Genomic DNA, 23,963 nt, shown 5'->3' on the forward strand with positions numbered 1-23,963 from the left:
AAAGTGCATTCATTACCTGGAGACTTACCCTGACCTTAAACCAAGTCTTCATACTAGTTTTATAAATTATAGTCCATTATGCCGATGGGTCCTCACAGTGTCTCAATATAAATAGATCTATGTCCCCATAACATTAGTAAAAAGAGCACACACTCGTGTGTGTGTGTGTGTGCGTGCGTGCGTGCGTGCGTGTGCGTGCGTGCGTGTGCGTGCATGTGTGTGTGTGGGTGGGTGTGTGTGTGTGCGTGCGTGCGTGCGTGCGTGTGCGTGCGTGCGGGTGCGTGCATGTGTGTGTGGGTGGGTGTGCAGTTGGGTGCATGCACATGTCTGACAAACCATCTGTCTCAATTTCTGTCACATAAAATCATACTTTAATCAGATTATGAAATCTTCTGACCACAAAAACCACCTGAAAAATCATAGGCTAGTGTACGTAACCATGGTAACAGCCCCACCCAGGCTCGGAGGCATGGAAGTGTGTGTGTGTGTGTGTGTGTGTGTGTGTGTGTGTGTGTGTGTGTGTGTGTGTGTGTGTGTGTGTGTGTTCGTGCATGTCAGGGGATTTGTGATGAAATGAGGATTTCCTAATCACAAAGCAACAAGATAAATTACTTTCTTGCCATGTTGAAGGACACTGTGAGCGGTGTTTGGGTGCGTGTGCATGTCTCTGGGGTAAAAGTAAAGAATCAAATCCTTAATTACATTTTGCAATAAATTCCTGGTAGTGCTTGTTGAAGGGAAGAGACCGAGTGTGTGCACATGCTTATGTATCTCTGTGAGGACCAATGAAGGTTATTGAATTTGTAAGGAAATTTCAGTCGACACAGAGGGTTGAATGATTGTTCAGGTTTTATTTTAGTCTGAGGTCTAGGCTAGAAGCTATATTTCATCATATTATATTGTACAACTAATTAACATAAAATGTAATTCTGGGAAATTAAATATTTCTATTATGATAGATTATAGATATCCATCTATTTTTTTCTACTTCATTGGTTTGAGAGAATTTTGCCTTTAAGTGATATAATAGTTTAAAACTACACTATCTATATGTATGTGCAGCAGATTGTGGTTGTAGAATTTGGCCCATATGGTGAGTGTTTTCTGTGAATGTGAAGAAGGTGGAGGAAAATGTGTTCAGTGTTGCTACATGAATAAATATTAACATCATTACACACACTGCAGCTACAAAGGTCACTGATTTCACAATAAAAGATGATCCTGCCTGTAAATGTCTAACAGAATCAGGTGTTAAAAAAATTAATATCATAAGAGAACAGTTTGTACAGATAAGGAGCCATTTTAAACATCATCTAATTTGCATGCACTGCATTTAGGTACTATGCTAATATTTGGGATATTACTGTATAGAGACTGTTGCAGAACTAACCCAGCATTTAGTCCAGAACTGGTCTAAAACCAGCCTAAACTGCTTTAACTGCTTTAAAGTATCTACACTACTTCAAAATCAAGTTAGAAACCACTTCTGAAACTAGTCTAAACCAGTCTAATAATATTCAAAATTCATTCTATAACCAGTTTGAAACCAATCTAAAGTCTAAAGCCAACTTGAAAATCAAGCAAAACAAGTTAAAAAAAAAAAACCTCCATCCAGAGCAAAAACAGTTCAAAGTCTGAAACCAGTCTAAAACAAGCATCTCGCTCTCAAAACCATGGAGTCATTTGGGATTACTTAAAGAAATAAAAAGAGAAAGAGACAGCCTAAATCCACTGAAGAAATGTACTTTGCTGACTGACCTACCTGCCAACTAGCTTAAAAAATAGTGTGCAGGTGTACTAAAGAGAACTGGTTCAGTTCTAAAGGAAACTGGTCACACCAAACTCTGATCTCATTTATTTTTCACTTTGTAAAAAGCAAACTGAGAAATGACTGAAATGTTTTTGCACTGGGGCTGTTTCATCTGCACATCACAGCTAACAAAGTCTCTGAATATTAGGCTGGAGATCCCTGCTGAAGTCATTCATGAACACTTATGCTGTGTGCACCTCCACATTACAAAAATGTCTCTATTAGCATACTCTGATTAGTACCACCTGATAATTACCATGTTACATAATGACCTGTGGTAAATGTCATGCTGCTGCTCCGACACTGTCTGAATGGAGCACCTTATACAAGTGTGACCTGTTACATAACACGCACAGAGGGGAGCTATGCGGACTCACTTTCTCATTGCACTGTGGGAGAATAAAAGTTGATTTAAGGTGTAATAAATCAGTTGTATATAACTAATCAAGCTTATTATTATCATGACATCATAAAAATGAAAAACTGTTCACAGGAGAGATAAAAGAAAACATTATGATAGTCAAATCAGTTAATTTATTTAAATATTTAACAGCAACTAGGAAACTGCACCATAAAAGTCACCGAGGAAAGCTGTATTAAAATGGCACTGAGGAAAATTATATGGTTAAAAACAATAAAAATGTAACTTTTGGAAAAGTGAACACAAAAACTGGACTAAAGTGTCATTCATGAAAATGCAACTAGAGTAGGGAAACTGGATTGATGTGCTAATATATAGAAGACTTAGTAATAACTATTTTTGTCATGGAATTAATGCATTAACAAGAAAGATGCTCTTTTTAAACGCAATTTAGAATTTAAAATTTAGAAAACGTCCAAAATGAAAATACTTTGAGAGGTTTACGACTCATTAAAAGGAAAACCATCAATCTAATCTGTATGAATTTGAAACCAAAGAAAAATGAACAACCTCCGAGTAATTGTCATTTAATGTATCCAGCACTCATCTGGACTTCTAGATCTGCTGCCCTTCACTTAAACTTCCTGCATAGATCTAGAACAGCATAGATCAGAGACTCATTACAGTTGCTGCCAGGAGTCGATCGATCGCAGGTTATTGATCGGTGTCACACTGTGGCCCTCAAAGCTCTCCGCCAAGGAGACAGCAGTTGATTTCTCCTCCGTTATGGATCTCTGGTGGAGTTCTTACTCCATCACAGCCCAGTAAGATAGGATAGATATAAGGTCACATAGATCAGCAAATCCCCTATCGTGGTGATCACGTGATTCCCTCCTCTATTTTTCTCTGTGTCTCTCTCACACAGGAGAAAGCTAAATTAATCTTCTGTAAGATTAAAAAAAAGAGGCAAATTTCATTTAACTGTGTTATTTGTTCAGGCAGTTTTCTTTCTACCTTTGCGGAGACCAACATTGGTGCAATACTGTCATGAACTCTTACCTAATAAAACATCAGAAACCAATGCTTTATTCTTACATAAACTATAAAGTCAAATCTTCAACCATCTCTTTAAAGGCAGGTGAAAGGAACATTGTGTGGTTCTCTGTACATTCTTCACTTTGCTAAGTATCTTTAGGCAAGTTCTCATCCAAAAATGTAAATGTCACAGTCATTGGTTAAATTAAGACTTTAATTTAAAGCGTCTCAAAATCTTGCCAAAGGTTCAGATTCTAAAATCTCGCCTGAAGCATTACAGTATTCAAGAATCACGCCTTATAACTTTTCAGAATCTTGTCTTGGATAACATTCAAGAATCCAGTCTATTTCTAAAATCCTACTGAAAATTTCCAACAGTTAAAATATGAGAATTGCACAACTGAACAACTTTGGATCTCCAGGAATTGCAAAGTACTGGAGGTGAGAAATCAACCACATGTGCCAACAATATTTTCTGAACTAGTGAAATCGTTGGTTATTTCAGTCCATTTGTGGCTGCTTATTTTCACTTGGGTGTCACTTTAGCGACTTTCAAACATTAAATATTTAAAGGCACTCAAACACACGGTGCCATAAGTCTCGGAACAATCAGCCCATGTCCGTGGCCATTTTATATCCCAGCCTGTTAGCAGAAGGATTTTTTGGACTCTGATTAGAATTTTTTCATTTTCTTCTACTTGGAGCTCTGTTTGTCTGAATCCTCTGCCTCCCCACCTCTTCCTCTCTATTAAAACATTAACAGTGTATGCCATGTGTTGAGATGGCCTATAATTCCATCCAGGCTGTTTTATAAGGCCAGTGCTGCTCTTGCTCTCAGGCTCATATACATCCTGTTCCTCAGAGGAAATGGCTGCTTCCTATCTCGTTCCTATAAATAATACCGATGGTAAAGTGCTCTGCAGCAGTACAAACTCTGTACAGCTGAAGTATACAGAGGGGGTAATAAAGTTGCTCTTATATGCTTGTCTTTGTCTAATGTGTTTCAGGTTGGATTAACCTCCCGAGGGCCATAAATGTGTGTTTGACCCGTACTAACAACCAGTGTGTTTTCCCAGAAACTAACCAGGGCTTGACTGGCGAAAAATGAACTGGATTAAAATTCAAATGATTTTGCACAAACTCACCTAATAAGCAAATAGCTGACTATCTTTTAGCAATATTTCTTTGTATAAATGCTTGAATAATATTTCTTTCATATGCAAAACTATGAAATTTATGATTAACTTTAAAAAGTTTTATGTTGGTAGAAATGTTTTAAAAAGAAAACGAAAACAAAGAAAAACCGTGGATGAGCTAATCCAACATCATCTACATACTAACTGATCCAACACTGAGTTGGGACTTTGAACCCCCTTTTAGTTTGTCTTTTAAAAAGTTTTTTGCTTCTGAAAAAAAATCTCTTTAATATTTGAAACTGCACTGGAGAGTCCTCGATACAAATGCGTCTCGTTTGTATTCTAGTCTAGTTTCCGTGTCATGGCCACTCTTTAATTTCCACCTGAACAGTAGAAGAAAATCTTAATGAGATAATTTCAGCTCATCAACAGGTGAATAGAGTGTTTCCCCAGTGAGGTAAACTATTAATTGTTCCATTTAAATGCTTTTTATCAGACCACCTGAAGGAAAGCATGGATTATCTGAAGTCCAGACACAAATAGTGTGCACATTTTCCTGGCAACAGCTCTCTGAATGAGCTCCAGCAGATTATGTTTCCCCTCACATATATTGCTTCTGGACGGGCTGCAATGGGTTTATGATTTCACTTCCAGTTTATTTGCGCAGTGATAAAACACAGGAGCAAAGCAATAAAAGCAGCGCGATGAAAAACAGTGATAACAAACTGAACAAAGAGAAACAAATGAGTAGATTGGACCACAGACAAGAAACAAGCTGGAGAGAGAAAGGAGGAAGAGAAGCAATGAGAGATAAAAAGAAGAGTGATATGCCGGGGGATGTAAAGAAAAGAAGAAGAAGAAAGAGCGGAAGACTGTACGTAGAGAAAAAGGTTTAAAATCCCAGCTGAAAATCAAAATTCAAGTTGCATTTGAAAGTCTCTGAAAGTCTACCATCCTACAAAAAGCCTTCATTTAAAAATCAGACAACAGCAAAAATATGAGAAATAACATTCATGTCCCTGGTGATCATTTTCCCATCATTCATCTGTTTTTAGTTAGATTTACTTCAAGCATCTATACTGAACGGGTGAAATGTATGTTTCCTGCTTATATGACTGTTTAAACTGCTTCCTACTTAAAAGCAGTATTGAAACATAAAGACACGCAGCACCAGACTGAGAGACGGCTTCTTCCTCAGAGCTGTGAAATCCATTTCAATGCTGTGACTTTTTGCAAATATTTATTCTGCACACCTGCACGAGTGGATAGGGTGGATTCAATTTTTTCATAGTGCTTCTTTTTATAGTGTCTTTCTTTTGTGTGTGTACATAGATATAAAAAGTGTGGTTCTGTGTGTATATATGCATGTATAGTATATACATCAGTATGTAAAAAGGGTGAGCTACGTGCTTCTTCTCTGCTGTGCCGAGCTACCAGACGAAATTTCATTGTTTGAAACACATAAGAAAGGATTCTTATTCTTATTCTTTCGAGCAACTCAAGAAACACTGTACGCAACTGTATATAAAAGATGGCCATTGACATCCTGGAATCACCCACTGCTGTGAAGCCTCGAGCCGTCACTATCTTTTTGTTTTGAAAGCGAGGAGTAAAGAGTGGTTGTCACATGTCTCTATTCCACTAGTACCTACTCGACTTGATTCTACTTGATTTCAGTTGTTTTCCATTACAACTGAGTACCAGTTCAATGTTCTTGGGGTCATTATACCAACGTGGTCTTAAGTCCCATAATGTCATTTGTATGCAGCACAAACAACACAACAATGGAGAACCCTGGAAAACCCTAAAAACGAGTGGAAAAGGCCAATAGCAGTGAGTCTTGAGTCACACAGCAGGTCAGCCCTAATATCTTGCTTTATCCTTCTTTTTGATTCCAGTGAGTACCATAATATTTCAGATTAAAATCGTGCTATAGTCAGTAGATTTGAAGCTACTGAATGAGTCCATAGACTCATTAGAAAAGCATTTGCTGAGGCAGGATTTCTCTAATTGGAGTTCTTCTTGCAACCACAGCAGTCGCCCCCTGCTGGTCTTTGGAAAGAATGCAGCTTTAAGGCGCTTCTGCATTGGCTTCAGTGCTTGAACACAAACTAGCAGACAATGAGTCAACATATTTAACACTCCAATGAAAACGTGTCCATACTGTTCAGCATTAATGGGGCCTTCATACAAGCACAGATGCTAACTCTGGGTCACTCTGCTCCAAAGCTCCGGGGAAATGATGTCCATTATTTCCAATATCTAATTTCATTTTTATTTTGACAGCTTTATTAATTTTTTCCTACTTAATTTATGAACATCAAACATCAGAGGAGATTATTGAAGAAGAGATTTGAAGAGGCTGGTGACTGCTGACCTGATTTCCACGGGTCAATATTTGGGCCATTGAGTCAATTCATCAATCACAGTGCAGTTTTATTTATTCTGTTAGCACGCATATTTTCTGGTGTGAAGCCAAAGGGAAGGAAAACAGTAACGAAGCGAAGGAAAGAAAGTCATACTCCCTACAAGGGTGTAGAAAGACAGAAGGAGGAGAAGAAATGAAGGAAAGAGGGATGAGGTAAAAGCCCTGGTTATGTTTTGCTGCCTGCAGAATCCATTTAGAGGCCAGCCTCTCCCTGCTGATAACTAATGGACCTGGAGACAGAGGAGAGGAGAGGAGAGGAGAGGAGAGGAGAGGAGAGGAGAGGAGAGGAGAGGAGAGGGAAAAAAAGAGGAGAGGAGAGGTGCATGTGTTTTGTTAGACTTGGGTTTTTCCCAAAATTGTTCTCCTCTCTCTTGCTTTGGGGAATATGACAACATTTTATATTTAAAATTTTTAACATTACTTTTGAAAACATTGTTACCAGTTGGTTTCTGGACTCCACATTTTGATGTTTGTTTTGAAGCCAGAAGTGACTATATTTAAGTGACATGATGGAGTACTAAGTAATCAGTTAACAAGCTTAGTTAAGAGTTATAACCATAAACTAGACAACACTTCTTCAGCACCACACATTAAGCCATGTAATTTGTCAAATAATTCCATTAAAATGTATTTGTGAATTGTATCTGTTAGCAGATGGAGGCTGGGGTGGATGGTGGCCACACAGTCCTCCACACAGAGGACCACTAAGAATAGACTGACTGACGATCACTTTGCGCATCACCAGTCAACTAATATGGACACCACATGACCTGCACATGCTCCTGTTATACTATAGCTGCTTGCAAACCTCATTATGTACAAGATGTCCTTTTGGGTTATAGCCAGTCATAACCCAAAGTGAGAGGGGTCTGTCTCTCTTAAGATGTGTTTTATTTTACATGTAGGGGTTAATGTTTCAGCCCACAGAACATTTTAATTTGAGTTAATTATTTTAATGTTGAGTGAGCGCTAAGTGCTGCTGTTTATTTCTAATGTGATAGCTTCACATCAGAGCTCTGAAACTTTAAACTGAATGTGTTTGAGCATTAAAGCCTTCTGTCCTATAAAGGAGATGTGAAACTGCATTAGTTTGTTGTACAACTAAAGTGATGCTAATTTTAATGGAATAGGTTTTTCCCCCCTAATTGGTGCTGTGTTAGGGCCACAGTATTATTGGTCACTTTGCACACCAATGGTGACGTCGACACAGCTCCATAGCAATTATACCGGTGGGGCATGAGTACCTTCTGCAGTACGCTTGTGAACGATGGGTGTGCCACCCAGGCAAACCAGCTACATCAGCGCTGGTATGAGAGGAGAATAAGTCAAACCTGAAAGCAAAAGAGTTTTGTTTCTAGAGAAAATGTAATCTTTTCAAACTGCTCCCTCTGTACAATCTGGTGGCAGCACAACACGTGAGATTACAAAATTCCCAAAACATCATTTACGTGACTTTAAGCTTTATATAACTCTCTAACCCATTAATCTTGTTTTGTAGTACACCCTGCAGGCTGCAGAAGTCAAACTCAGCCAACTTGTTGGATGCGATGCAAAGTGCAGGATTTTAATAGCCAGCATTGTGCTGGGAAAAAAAACCCCATAAAAACCTTTTATTTTCATTCACCCAAATTAGTCAGTGTTTCAACTCTTTACATTTTAACACTGCTGATTGTTTACTACAATACTGAGCAGTCTGAGTCATTCGCGGCAATTCACACTTTCCCATTCACACCTTTTGAACTCTCTTTCTCTCCATTCACAGACAGGTAGGTGTAAAGAGTCGTATAGAGAAGACGCGCTGAATGTGTGTTGTTAAAAAGCAGTATGGTCGGCTCGCTCTGAGCTTATGGCAGATTCCTGACTCACGCTCTATTTCTGATGTTTCCAAAGGCTCTTTGAAAAGCAGATAATAGATCGGGGCTGGAGAGCTGCAGGGTGAAGACACAAACACACACATTCAAACTCCATCCACATGGCAGCGGTGATGAGTGTAGGCGGCAGCAGGGTGAAGATACACCACCGTACTCGACAAGCAACGAGTGGGAAGCAAACACACAGACACACACGCAACGCACACACTTCATCTCTTTTCATGGTGGAAACAGACAGTAAAGCTGTCTTCCATAACTAATAATGAGGACGTATCCATGTCCCGACACGAAACAGAGTGTTTACGGAAACTGAACCTGCCAAGGTTGCCATGGGGATGATCTTAACAGGTGTACAGTCATCAGTAGCAGGATAAAACTCTGTTACACGTCAGGCCAGCAAACACACAACACTGAACTGATGTTTACCCACCCCAGGGTCGTCATGGTGACGATGGTGTACCAGAAGGAGGCCGGGATGGAAGTGAAGGTGGAGCCTTTGGTGCCCTTCTCGGCGTAGAACATGACGGTGGCGAAAATGATGATGGCCATGGTGAGGGAGAAGAGCAGGAAGCCGAGCTCGGAGGCGCAGCTCTTGAGCGTGTAGCCCAAAATCCTCAAACCCTGTGAGTGACGTGAGAACTTGAAGATTCGGAAGACGCGGAAAACCCGGAGGGTGACGAAGGCGCCGCTCACGTCCTCGTTCTCGGGCATCACCAGGCCAATGTAGTATGGCATTATAGCCACTACGTCAATCACAGACATCACAGAGCGCATGAACTTGCAGCGACTGGGCGCGGCGAACAGGCGCATCAAGTACTCGAAGGTGAAGATGAGCACGCAGGCTGTGTCCATGCAGAAGAAGGCCAGCTGATATTTCTCCCCACAGGGAAGGTCCTTAACTCTGCCCTCTGGAGGCCGGCAGGGCACCGTCTCCACCACGTTGGCGATTACTGACACAGCAATGAAGAAGCCGGTGACATAGTAGAAGACAAGCGCCATGGTGGAGGTGTGGGGGTTCTCAAAGGCTCGCCACAAACGCTCCCTGGGGGTGCTGTCAGGAGGAAGTGGGGCGTCCATCGACTCGTTGGCCTCTGTGTCCTCTGCCAGACGCTCCTGGTTCTCTTTTTTCCTGTCTCTGTATTCCTTCACAGGAAAGGGGAATGGAAAAGAAAAACTTTAGTGTCGCTTACATTAAGTGCCTGATGTGGCTGAGCAAAAAACAAAGGGATTCTGTAACAACTGTATGTAGTTTGTGATGAGATCAGGTTTCTTCTCATGTAGAAAGAATTTTTCAGAAGACAGATAAAAATACAAACTCTAGGTCCATTTACTATGAAAGGAGAACAGGTGAACACACATTACAGGCACAACAGCCATCCATTTCTGATAGTCTGTGCTCACACAGTTTCACAAATCCCCTCGTACACCTACACTGTAGATAAGGAAAGACCTTATGACTTTAAACTGCCTACAAGCAGCTGGGCTGCCCTGCCTATCCTTGAGCCAAAACATCAACAGACAGAAGTCATACAAAATCCTTTCATATACTTATTTGTCCTTTTCTAACGCTGATACATAAGAGTCTTGCTCAGGTTTCTGGAGTTGACCAGTCAGAGTAAACCATGAATTTTGTGATGAGGTGAAGCTCCAATTCAGCAATATTTTACTTATATCATTTAAAGAACCTCAGAATACTGCCGTTTGGAAGGCAAAGAAGAAGAAATACTTTAAAGTAATTAACTAATGTTTTTAACTAATAGGTACCTGTTTCTGTTGTCACTTTCATGGTCATTGCAGTTATTGCTATGGGATACTAGTGACAAGAAAGTATTATTTTGGTTAGTTATGTGGCATACTTCTAATCAAAGAAGCATCAGAGTAGAGCTCCTTTGGTGAAATAGCCCATCATTGGCTCAATAATTAAATTAGAACAATGCTTTCCAATATTAACGATGTTTTTATCTTAGTTTTAGAGTTTGTAATAACTTTCAAATCAATTAAATTTTATTTCTGCAGCACCAAATTACAACAACAGTCACCTCAAGGTGCTTTATGTTGTAAGGTAGACCCTACAATAATACATACAGACAAAAACCCAACAATCACATGACCCCCTATGAGCAAACACTTTGGTGACAGTGGGAAGGAAAAACTCCCTTTTAACAGGAAGAAACCTCCAGCAGAACCAGGCTCAGGGAGGGGTGGGGCCATCTGCCACGGCCGGTTGGGGTAAGGGGAGGAAGACAACTTTCACAACTATGTCTGAAAAATGTAGTTTACTGAATACTTTCTGATGCATAAATTACAAATAAACAATGCAATACTTTTCCCCTAATCTGGGGCGAAGACACGACTTTGACATGGTTTACTCGCACTGACTGCAATCCCTCTAAAACAGATTGGTGAAGGTCTGCAATAAATCAAGATCCAATATATAAATATAGATCATTTGCCAACATATAATCACGGCGAGTCAGTCTGTGCTGATGAGCGCAACTCCTCTGTCCATCAAATAATAAAACACGCAAATCCAATGTTTGTGTTAGGCAAATGGCTGTACATTTAACACAAAAAGCATGTCTTATTTTGTGCTGTTATGTGTGTGTGTCAGTTGCTGCAAGGAGTGTTCATCTATTTGGGATGAGAGGGAGAGATGTGATCAGGAAGAGTGCGTAATTGGCAGGGCTGGATGAGTCAAAGCTTTGAGTGCATTAACAAAACTTTGGCTCTGTCCTGTTGCTCTTTACTCAGTCCTCACTCGGAGCCCCACACAGACCCGCTCTGCAATAATACTGATATGTTACTAAACAGAGCAGAAGTAAACTGAACTCAACAGAAAGTCAGAGTGAGGAAGGAGGAGAATACTAATGCTAGACACATACGAGGATGCACGTTTTCCTTTTTAAAGGGAGCAGAGTAGGTTCCAGTGTTTCAGGCTTTTTGTAACATTTCTACACAGAGATCAGAACAGAGATAAGCAATCACTCCCTGCCTTCTCTCAGCAGTGCGCGCACACAGAGCAGCATCGATGTTTCTTGCTTTACTTCCCTCCATAGGCGCTATTTCATACCATATATGTCAAAAGGCAACGCATCATGGGACTAATTGGATTGATGGAGGAATGTTACAAAATGTCGCCATTATAATTAGTCAAATTAATATCTACGATGCAGTCTCATAGTTCAAGTACAAATGTAACAATAGACGGTTTAACATGCCAGAATTAAATCCTGTGTCCGTTAAAGTAGTCCCGTTACTTTACTGATTACTATAATTAGTTACTTTATTACTCCGTTACTTTTAACAAAAATGATACACAACCTGAATACATAAAGCAATAGACCTTTCAGCCCAATTCTATTTTTTCTGCATAATCCATCATATAAAATTGAATCAAATGAAAAGTCTCTTTTTAAAAGGTTTTACTTTTAATCTTTTAACTTTATGCATCAAGAAAAAATTTAATTATATGCAACAGTCTTTGACTTGGAGAAATGTGTTTAACATTTAAACCTATTTTCTGCATATTCCAGCTTATAAAATAAAATAATGTTTTGTGTTTACACTCACTCTTTCAAATAGATGCAAGTGAAACACAGCAGAAAATAAAGAAAATCAAAGATTCAGCAGCACTGAGTCCTGTTGCTCTTAAATCTATTGTCACCTGTTTAGCAGGAGTGGGGCGGGTAGAGGTTTGCACCGGTGCCACAGCGGTCAAGTCAGTGGGGGGATCCGGGGGGTTCTCTGTGAATTTCACATTCTCATGGCAGCGTGCTCAGCACTCGCTCAGATTTGAAATTTAATTTTTTGCTGTAGAAAGAAGTTTCTTCCCACAAAGAGTGTACAGCGGACACTAATGGTTTTGTCACTTTTTACAGAATCAAACTCAAAGTAATGTGAGTACTTCCAAGCTTAAACGCTGCATGGTCGTACTCTCTTACGCATTGTTGATCACGTCTGTTGCTGCCACGGACGTCGCACGCTCGTACATCATTGCCATGAGACACTCTCACAATCAAAATCCCGGTTTAGTAACGGAGTATGCTTATGGAAAAGTAGCAGTAATCTAATTACTTTTTTGCAATAGTAATCCCTTACTTTACTGCTTACTTGAAAAAAGTAATCAGATTACAGTAAGCTCTGGTATTGAATATTTAATAAAGTTAGATTCGACGGCACAAAAAGCTGTCAGTTTAAAGAAAGAATGAATATTACACTACTGTAGATGATTAAGAAAACCGTCTGTTTTGATGAGAGATTTTTTTCCGCGCTCCTGCAGAGCATCACTTTTTTTAAACACCTCTCTGAACCTCCATACAGGGAAGGGGGCATCTTGTTTTGCTCAGTGAAATCAACAGCAAACCTTCAGAGTCTGAGAGTTAATAAATAAATGAAAATGACCCATCATAGGCTGCAAGTTCTAATTTATGAATGACAGTCAGGTTATGGTTGATCTTTTCACTCATGAGTGTGGCTGTTCCTCTCTATCAGCCGACCACAGCAGCTGCATCATCAGTGGCCAACAAAGCCAACAAACCAAGCACACATACTTTTTCAGACATAACAAGGCTTTTGAACTATAGCTTGTGAGACTGCAGCCATGGTGCAAAACTCTGATTCTGTTTTACACAGTGCAGAAAATCCCAAAGCACTGCGTGCATTTAGGCACATGGAACAATAACAGCATTAACGCACAGATGGCTCAGGATCTGACTGAAATAACATTTTGTGTTTTACACAGAGTACATGATGTTAGCTACAACACATAAATTTCAGGCTTATAAAGAGGAACAGTTTGTAATAAAGCAACTCTCTGCTCTCCAGCTGAGAAACACATGCCTAAAACTTTCCCTTACACTAAGTACTTTACTCTGTGTTTACATTCGGCCTAGTCTGTGGCTGAGAGAGTCATGCCTGATATGTGGAATCTGCACCAGTCCACCCCAGGCTTCATACAACAATGCATGAAAAGTTATAGCAGGCTGACTCTTCTTATCCCTGTGTTATTGCTGTCTTGACCCACCAAAGTTGGTTTGAAGACAGGAACTGACTGCGACTAATCTTGCTCCTGGTCCCCGTCTTTAAAGGAGCCAGATGAAAAGCAAGTAGGTCGGTCACTGTTGCAATAACTTCGGTCACACAGCTGTCTTTTCCGTAATGTTTGGGAATAATGCTGTGTGGTTTGAGATCAATTGGTGGTTTCTCGCAAGGCTAATGGAGTTTAATCATTTATAAATGTGCTACAAGTGAGTGCTCAGTTATCTGCTTTGATATTGAACCACAATAATTCAAAGAAGGGGCATGGTTCAACATCATAAAGGTAAAAATTATTAGAAAATTCAATTCAATTTTATTTATACAGCGCCAAATCACAACAACAATTGTAAGGTAGATCCTACAATGATACATACAGAGAGAAATCCAACAATCCACCCCTATGAGCAAGCACTTTGGCGACAGTGGGAAGGAAAAACTCCCTTTTAACAGGAAGAAACCTCCGGCAGAACCAGGCTCAGGGAGGGGCGGGGCCATCTGCTGCGACCGGTTGGAGTGAGAGAAGGAAGACGGGATAAAAGCCAGATGCTCTCTGGAGACTCTGACGCGTCCAGGTTGAGATGGAGCAGAAAGCTGAACTTTGCTTTTCGCCCAGTGCATGCTGGGATGAGATTCATGTTTACCCTCAACTTTCTGAAAATGTTTGTTCAGCTAAAAATAAACAAAGACTGATGACAGGAATATATATTTTTATAGAGGAGTTTTCAGATTTTAAGAAACAAAGTACTTTCACCCAGTTTTTACATCATCTTTTTTTTAATGTATCAATGTTTCTCTCTCTAGCACCTGCTGCTGGCATTCCTGAAAGCTTTTAGCAAGACAAGTAAAATGTAAAGCAGCAAGCAGCTTCTACAGTTTGATCTAGAAGGAGATTTAATATTCAGTAAACGAGCAAATTTCAGTAAATATCAAACACAAGAACCGAATTTGTCGACTAAAGGACTAAAAAAAAAATTGTGGGAAATTGGTGAAGACTCAGAGTAAAAAAAAAGAAATTTAGATACCAGAATTTGTTAGAGCTGAATCAACATTTGTGGAAATGATCAGATCTGCCAAATAAGAGGAAATGAACAATTACTCATTCATGAGTCAATGAATGGGTCAGCTATAAAAACGGGGATATAAAAATAAAGTCTGTGCAGACAAGGCTAATAAAATGGAAAACAAGCTCTGAAGGTGATCTGTTGTGCTGAGAGTGGGCAGGGAACAAAGAGACTTGTTTAAGGCTCGTTAAAGAAATCCCCTACAGAAAGCCGTTGTAAGGAGCTTTCCAAAATCAGGAGCAATAAAAAGGCAAATCAGATTGTATTTGGGCTGCTGCCGTTTCCGAGGGCTCATCACCGCTGTTTTAATGAGTCAAAGTTTGATAATGGGGTTTGAGAGCAGCCCTGGTTAGTCATTCCTCTCAGATCCATCAATGTTTTTACTCTTTAGGCGTTTGGCTGATGATGTTCCCCTCCAGAGAGACTTAATGAGTGCAGAAGCAGAATAACCAGCATTAGAGTCAACCATTAGAAAGAGATAAAAGGTCAAAGGTCACAGCGTCCACATAAGTACACTACAAATGATGCAGGCATTATAAAGTCGTCTAAAAGGACTGCAGTTAAAAGAACATAAAGCTGAAACCTGCCCTCATCATTTGGACTGTTAGAGCTGTAATGAAGCCCAGAGGCTCGATGGAGTCATTGGGCAAGAATATGCAACATTTTGGGGTTTTTAATCCAAAATCTCACTTTCGTCTATAAGGATTGTTCATACCGCACTATTCAGAATGTTAAATGGCCATTATTAGACCTTTTTACCCCATTAGATGTGGTTAGTAGACGTCCTACTACACCTGATGGTTCAGCAGGCTATTATTACCTCATTTATTTGCTTGATTGTAGACAGTGGCAAAGATTACTGCATACACCATTAGGAGCAATTTGACAAACCTGAAAAGCAATAATGTGACTGATGACAACTGAAAATGTGTCCTCTGTTGTTCATAACGGAACAAAATCCAATTTATCTCTTTAACTTGATGAATACCAATCTGTGTATAAGTGGGTTCTCATTTGTTATGCAATTTGTAACAATTAGTAACATTTTGAACTACAAGGGGGGAGGCTTTGTAGAAGAAAGAGTAGGTGTACCTCCATGCAGCAGTCTCCAATGATCTCCGGCACGATGCCGTAGAAGGCCAGCTCTTCGTCAAAGGCCTGGATGCACTCGTGTCGTGGGTAATGGAGCTTCCCTGTGCGGTAAAAGTTCAGAATGTGTCGGAACATCTCGTGATCTCTGTCAAAGAAATATTCCTCTGTGTCCTCGTTGAAGAAAAACTCTTTCTCAGAGGAGCCCAGCAGTGTGTCAGGATAACGGTCCAGAGTGTTCTTCCATGTCTGGAGAAAAAAAAAAAAAGGAAAAGAGATAAGAATCGAGGAGTTTTCTCAGGTTCTCGTGTACAGTAAGCATCAATCATCCATCTTTTTATGTTCTACCACTTATTCAGATTCAGGTTGCAGGGGCAGCAGTCCAAACAGAACAGCTTAGACCTCCCTCTTACTGACCACAGACTCTAGCTTAACCAGGGAGACACCAAGACATTCCCAAGCCAGCTGAGAGGCATGATTCCTGGGGCTTCTACCCAGGAGGACATGTCCAAAATACCTTGCCTGAAAGGCATCCAGGAGGCATCCTAGTCACATGCCTGAACCACCTCAACAGGCTTTTTTTTAATGTGAAGGAGTGGTGTCACTACTTTGAGTCGTTCCTGGACACCTCACCCTCCCAGCCAAATTCGTTCCTATCCAGTTTTATTCTTTCAGTCACTTCCCTGAGCTTTGGGGTGGTCAGACATTAGCCCCATGGGACCTGATCAGGCACAGCCCGAAGAAGCAGCATGCTGTGAGAGTCAGGTGGGTTGGTGAAGGCCACAGTTACTGAAGCTAGTTCCTGGGACATGGAATTTCGTCCACGGTGTTGCATTGGAAATAACACCCTCAAATAGCAAAAGTATATAGGCTGCTATAGGCAGTCCGTCAGTGTAAGCAAACTACTCCTGTTTCAAAAAGATCTAAACTTCAGCAAAAAGCAAACAAACTGCCAACCAGATTAGTTTCCGACAACTACATAAAATCGTGCTGCACTGCTATAGCCCATCGACAAACACGTCTGTGGAGAGAAAAGAGAAAAGCTTGTTTTAAAATGCTGCCAGCAGTGAGATCCTGGATGTCAAGGTTTGAGCGTTTAGAGGAATGTTCTGCTTCATTCCCAAGTTGGTAACATTTATTTGAAAATAAATCAAATATAAAAAGTCCTTTGAGAAAGGGAAGAACGTGGTAACGATCTCTAAACTGAAGTAACCTTCCCACTGGTGGTTTGGGGCTTAGTGAAGTGACCCGTGTAAAATGTACAAAAGATTCTAAAAATAAAAATCCAAATATCACATTCACATGTGAAAAGCAAAAGTGCTATTTGAAGGAGGCAGTGAGATGTTAGATGGGAGCAGTGGACTGTCAGTAACTAATGGTAATGGTGAAGTAGGGCCTTTTTAATGCCTCTGCTGTTTTGTTTAGGATTCCATATTAAATGGCAGCATTACTGTAAGTTTCTATTTTTACAGCAACTTCAAGCTGCTGCATTTTGTTTTGAAAAATTAGGACAAAGTCACAAGCTCGACAAGAACTTTCCTCTTATTATGCCACCGCAGCAGAAAGTACGCTGAAAGCTACCCAAATCTATTTTAGTTGTGGAGCCATTTTATTATTATTTCTACCAAATGCACATCAATGCGCTGATTAGACATACAGGATTTACAACTTGCTGCCGTGGAAGTAGGAGCGTGGCTGGAACACATCACGGGAGCACAAGTTTCTGGAAATAGTTCTGTAAGTGACAGAGCTCTTAATTTTCCTCCTAGAAAATGTCAAGTGACTGTAACACTTCAACAGATAATGAGTTTTAATAACCTTTAGAGTGTTCTTCTTCATTAAAAAAGACAAATGTACGACAATTTTAGAGGAAATTAGAAGTTGACCTTTGTAGGACCTGCAAATGGAATTTCAGTCCACTTTGATTTTGGGAGCGTTCACAGCAGGTCCTGATTTCAGTACTGTCGCATTCAATGACTAGAAAACCAACCAACACCATAGGTTGAATTTCATGTTTGAAAGGCTCATATTAAACAACCAAAGCTTCGAATAATGAGGTCTGCATGAAACCTACAAATAATCCCAAAAGCTGCTCACTGCTCTAAACGTTCTCTTTCAGAAAGCTGGCTGAAAGCAGGAGGGAAACGAGCTAAAACGGCATCTTCCAGACAGAGGATGAACTGCACCGAGGCCCAGTTTAAGACAAGTAAGGATTATTTTTAACTGAATCATGCAAATCTACTCCAGAACAGTCCAAGAATAAAAATGTGGAGCTGGGAATATTTCTTTCCTGCTTGCTGTGCTGGAATAATATCCCCCTGCCTAACTGTGTGAATCAGTGCTGTTTTACAGTAATCCCACAACAGTAAACATTCAGGAATAACTGAAGAGTAACTGCTCATAGCCAAAGCATCGCTTTCAAAATGTAAACAAATATAGGCTAATATAGCATGTAGCATGATTCAGTTAATACACTGGTTTGTTTTTATGTGAAAGGAAAATAGGTCAACTTTAATGAGAAAAAATAACAACAAATTAAGACCTGCTAAATTAAAACAAACAAAAAAATAATACCTTTAAGAGAGCTGGGAGTCTCATTAAGGTAGTTTTTCTTATCATAATCCAGGATCACTGAGGACTGTTTTTGTTTTTCACTATTATTATTATTATCTGATACACTTGCTTTTAATAGACTGTGCTATACAGAAAAAAAACTAGGAAGGAGGGGCACTGAAGTGTAACAATGTTGAATTATTATATAATGCATATAAAATTATATAATATATAATAACTGAATGGCACTAACAGAATCTTTGGATCTGCTGTAGTTTATGGAGCTGCTCGTCCAACAAACGCAGTGTGTAATAAAGGCTTTGTTGACATCAAAAAGACGCAGCAGGAGGCAGAAACTAATTTAAAAGAAGCACAATTCACCGGAAAAATTCTGCATTTTCTTGTCATAACAAAGGGAACCTCACTTAAGACTGAATGTCAGGGAAATAAAGCTGCTCGCTGTAATTGAAACTCACTCATGTTGCACTGCAAAAAAATAAATAATTATTAACTACAGCTGACAACCTGCAAATTTTGCACGGCTGATATTAATATTGGCGTTGTCTACCGCTGGAATTGTGTTTACACATGCAGAAGAGTGCTTTTAAATCTAAAACCCAAGAAAAAAAATGAAAAGTTTGATAGAGAATGTGGACACGAGCATAAACACTGCTTATGCACCACAGGCGGTTGATAAACGAGGCCTCTGATTTGTCAGGAAGCAGCCCGGCATCCCGAGGATTTACATTCATATTGGACAAGCTCACAACGCATAACTTACACCCAGTAGTGGCACACACGGGCGGAGGTACGTCCTCTGTAGGGTGGATGTTAAGGCTGCTGAAGCTAAGGGTGGTGGATGTTAAGAATCCGTTCATGCAGGACACCAGCAGGACAAACGGACAAACAGGTGCTACATTCATTAGATCGTCAGAGACCCAAAAAATAACCCTTCTAGTTATTTATCAGTTATGTACGTAGGAGATTATGAGCATAGCATACATAATGCCAACGTGGTGCCCAGCTCCTCGGTTTTTCCTTTCCTTCCACATTTATTTTCCTTTGAACAGCAAAGACTCAGCTGTAGTGTTGCCCAGGACGACTCTCACATGTGAGATTCTTAATCTCAACATTAAATTTAATCTCAACAGTTTAATTTTCTGAAACAGAAAATTATTTACTAAAGAAATATCTGATGATGTTTATACATAATGCTTTGTTAGAGGTTAAGTTTTTATGCATTTCATTTGTCAATTAATCCAAATCATTTTTATTCAACAACATCAAAGTTTTAATTGTTCCATCCTGTTAAATGTAATAATTTTTTATTTTCTGATTTTTAATTTATTTCTCTTTTTGTTGTTTGCTTGCCGTTTGTTTTATTTTTAGGGTTTCATATTGTTTATTGAAAGGTCAGAAAGTCTGTCTTGGTACTCCAACTTCCACTCATAATTTAAAGGCATGCACGTTAAGTAAAATGGGAATTTAACTTGGTCCTAGGTGAGAATGTGAGTGGATGGAAGCTCATAACACACAGTAAGTGTCCTTTACACTAAAAACCAATAAAAACAACCTAATATTATATTTCACTTACAGTTTTTATATAAACTTTACAGTCATAGTTTTACTTTTAATCTATTAAGTATGTTTGGGGAGTGTAATGGAAGGCATTGGCCTTGATGACATGCTTACTACATCTTTTCATTCTTGGTTAGGACGATTGAAAAGATGTCCTGGATGACTGAGCATGCATCAAGAAATTGAAAAGATGTTGTTTTTATTTCATGTTTTTAAAATAAATTCTTTCTTTCTTTTTTATTCTTTTGAGTTCAAACTTTGATGTTCAATGAAAATAGTGTAAATTTGCTCTTTACAAAACTCAAACTTTTCTACAAAGTCAGTCACAAAGCTTTCAACTGTGAATTCCCACATTTCTGTAACTTGCAGCCACTTTTTTGAAAGCATTTTAGAGCATGCTCAGTGGACGCCAGCACCCACCTGGAACCTGACCCCGCTGACGTTGAGGTACAGGATCTCATCCGATCTGGACGAGTTGTCCACTGGAGGTTTGGGCATCGTCTTTTTGGCCAGCGGCAGCCAACCCACTGCCGCCGCCCGTGCAAATGGCAGCCATGTCGCCACGCCGGCTGCCATGTTGTATCAGAGCGCCCACCTGTAGAGTCTGAGAGTTCTTGTCCTCGTCGAAGGAGGGAAGAGCGGATGGAGCTAATGAAATGTTTATTGGCTCGGTTAAAGCCTTGCTCACTTCTTCAGCTGCCCTGATTTCCTTTGGCGGTCTGGGCAGTGAGATGCGAGGTGGTTGGACATGTTGGGGGGGAAGGAAAGGGGAAGGGAGGGGCCAGATTGCAGTTGGGTGTCAAGCCATGAAAAAAAGCTGTAAAGGGGCAGGAAAGCAGATCGATGAACAAACGTGAGGCCCGTGTTTTTATTTTGTTGCAATTTGGATGGTCTTCTAGTGACGCCGTCCTTTCTGTTCCTCTCCGTCTGGCCTGCGAGACACTTCTCAGGGTAAACGCTGCTTTTTTAAAATATTTCTCTGTTTCTCTACAAGTTCCTCTCAGTCCTGTTGTTCTAAACAGGATGCACTTCTTGAAAATATGAACTCTCTTGATAGGAAAACATAATTTCTTGAAATCTCAGCAGTCTTAGTACAATAGATTATGTGTAAAATAATAATAAAGTGGTTCTTTGATATTGCCGTCGCAGGTTTATTGCTGCGGGGATTTACAACAAAAGGCAGAAAGATATGAATCCAGGTAGGGAAGCGTTAAAACATTTGTGTCTGGCCTCCTCCCTTTCTCTCGCTCTCTCTCTGTCTGACTCTAGCTCTCTCACCCACCCTCTTTCCCTGTGAAGACTGATTTGTTGCAGCACCGCAGCCTTTCAAATTCTTATTAAATTGTGATGATGGTCCCTGAAGTTGCAAGATAGACAGAATCGCCTGTGTTGCCTCCCTCCCTCTAAGTGTTTCTCAGCTGTGGAGATTATGGTTGTGCAGCCTCACTCTTCCTCTTGTTCTCTTTCTGCTTTTGCTTGCCGTTTTCCCCTTTATCTGTCTCTGTGTTTTAGTCTCTCCCTCTTATTGAAGTTGCCGGGGCATTAGTGGTGGGGAAAGAGAGACACCAGCTTTGTTTCTGAGTGTAGAAGAGACGTCAGGCGCTCCTTTCTCCATGTCCATGTATGGTTGTCCTGTCAGAAAACACACAAACAGAAAAAGAAGCAGAGAGTGAGAGACAAACCAGGAGGAGAAGGAGAAATGAAGGAGGGAAGAGACTGAATTTAGAGAGAAAAGAGGAGGTATGGGTGGGAAAAAGCTGAAGAGAGGTAGGAACTGCAAGGGTCCTTACAGGGAAGAAAGACTTTGTTTTTTTGGCGTACTGTACTACAGCCAAGAGTCTTTGTTCCTACTTCAGGAGCTGATTTGTGTGGACTTGGGTAGCCAAGTGTCCGGGAATGCAACAGACATACCGGAACACACAAACTGACCCAGACCACATCAAAGCCCCAAATCTGATTTAATCAACCTGTTTAATGACCACTGTCAGTTGTTATTAGTCCCATTTGTATGAAGTAGGTCCCTCATCTACCTAACAGACAGCTCAGTAGGCTGATGTTAATCACTGTAATCAGTGATAAACACAGAGCAACCAAACTATACATAAATTTCTAGTGGTTGTGTGGAGAAGTCTGTGAAACAGTGCCAGTAGGGTAGCATGTTCTGCATGTGTATATCCCTGAACTGAGATCTTCCCGACACTAAATGAGTAGTTTTGTTCATGACCTATCGCTGGTTTAGGAATCAAAACCTTCAGGAGTGAAAAAGGTGCCCACATGGGTAGGTAAACAAGACAAACAGACACTAAGACAACGACTGAGGAGAAGGGCTGGACTGTTTATACACATTAGCTAATCAGGGAATGGGAAACAGCTGGGGGAAATGAAACACAGGTGAGAGTAACCACACAGGTGAAGACAATCAATGTCAATGAGGCAGGAGAAATAAAAGCAAACACCCAACAATAAGCTCAAAGCAACGGGAACACAAAGGGATCATATGTAACTGATATTTTTCAACCTGGTTCTGGCCTCATTACATCCACTCAACATTGGTCCATCCATCCATCCATCCATGCATTCATCCATCCATCCATGCATCCATCCATCCATCCATCCATCCATCCGTGTCCAAGTTGTAGTGGCAGCAATTTAAGCAGAGATGCTTTGACCTCGCTCTCCCCAGACACCACGCAGAGACATCTACAGAGTGGTTCTGCAAAGGTGACCTCTTGTGAAATACTTCACATAGGAAGCATCTATGAAGCATCCTGCTGACATGCCCAAATCACCTCAACTCCTTCTTTAGATCTCTAAACCCCCTCCCAAACGAGCAGGTGAGCCAGTGATGTGGTTGGTATATCAATCGTTGGCCAATCGATATGTGAAGGTGTCCTCTGAACCCCGGGACTCGGAAGTTCTATTTCTCATGAGCAATATGGTTGGCAGGTCTACCATCATTAATTTGTGAATGGAAGAATGAAAACCACCGCAGAAAGTACTTATTAGAGCCATTTTAAAATGTGTTACAAAAACAAGCTAAACGATGACAGAAAAAATAAATAACACATATAATGCTGTTTTAGACAAACACTCGTTTTATCATTAAATCTAAACGAATCATTTTGATTGAACAGTGGACAGTATGTACATCTCATGTCTGTTTATTGATCCTCTTCTTCCTTCTCAAACTTCCCCTGAGGGCTGTACAGCTGAAGCTCCGTTCATGTGCTTAAGATGAAGATATAAGGCTTCAGGTTATTAAAGATGTTTTTTATGATGAGACGAGTAGCGTATCTTCAGTCTGCCGAGGAAAAACATCGCTGGCCATCTCCCTCTTTCTCTCTTTATTTCTCCCACTGCGTTCTTCACTCAATAAAGCAGAACAATAAAGTTTCCTGTGAAACTCCTCACCATCAGATGAAAAGTTATTGTCATGCATTTATTGCATTAAGTCCACAGTGGGAGCAATAAAACCACTGCTTCCTCAGGTTTGAGTTGAATCACACTGAATCTGCCGTCTTCAGGAAATTTAACCTCTTAAACCCCAAGAAACCTTTGTGATGATCAACAAACATTAACTACTTCTGCTCATAAGTTTTTGACTGTGAGGCTCCCAATGATACTAAAAGCAATAGTGAATATGTTTTTTAGTTTTTATCTGTCTGTGCTCTTCATATGGAATTTTTACCTGCATGCAAAAAAGTCTCCTCAAATATGACTTAGAAATCAGACTAAACTAAAACTAAAAATCAAAGTTACAAAGTTACATTATTGTATGCAGTTTTCTTTGCACTACCTTTACTTCTCATTAGTAGAATACTTCCATACTGTAGTACTGTTGCTGTTAGTACTTTAGTAAAACATATTAAGCGCACACACAGTCACCTGCCTGTGACTGTTACCTGTCCTGCCGCGGTAAAGTCTCCAGTGTGTGTCTGCTGATGAATTATGAATACACTTTCAGCCTGACTAGTTTAGTTTAGCTCCACTGCCTCAGTTACCAC

The 23,963-nt window shown here is 40.2% G+C and overlaps 1 protein-coding gene across 1 annotated transcript in view; it reads right to left on the reverse strand.

Moving 5' to 3' along the window:
- The window catches only part of kcnd1 (potassium voltage-gated channel, Shal-related subfamily, member 1), a 69,305-nt gene that overhangs the window by 36,455 nt on the left and 8,887 nt on the right, over positions 1 to 23,963 (reverse strand). The window contains exons 2-4 of the mRNA XM_063465431.1: positions 20,380 to 21,591; positions 15,832 to 16,077; positions 9,072 to 9,784 (exon numbers count right to left, since the gene is read on the reverse strand). Coding sequence (XP_063321501.1) covers positions 9,072 to 9,784; positions 15,832 to 16,077; positions 20,380 to 20,535 — 1,115 coding nt within the window. The 5' untranslated portion in view covers positions 20,536 to 21,591. The remainder of the gene's footprint in view (positions 1 to 9,071; positions 9,785 to 15,831; positions 16,078 to 20,379; positions 21,592 to 23,963) is intronic.

The sequence above is a fragment of the Pelmatolapia mariae genome, linkage group LG20 (genome assembly GCF_036321145.2).
Source record: "Pelmatolapia mariae isolate MD_Pm_ZW linkage group LG20, Pm_UMD_F_2, whole genome shotgun sequence".
NCBI lineage: Eukaryota > Metazoa > Chordata > Actinopteri > Cichliformes > Cichlidae > Pelmatolapia > Pelmatolapia mariae.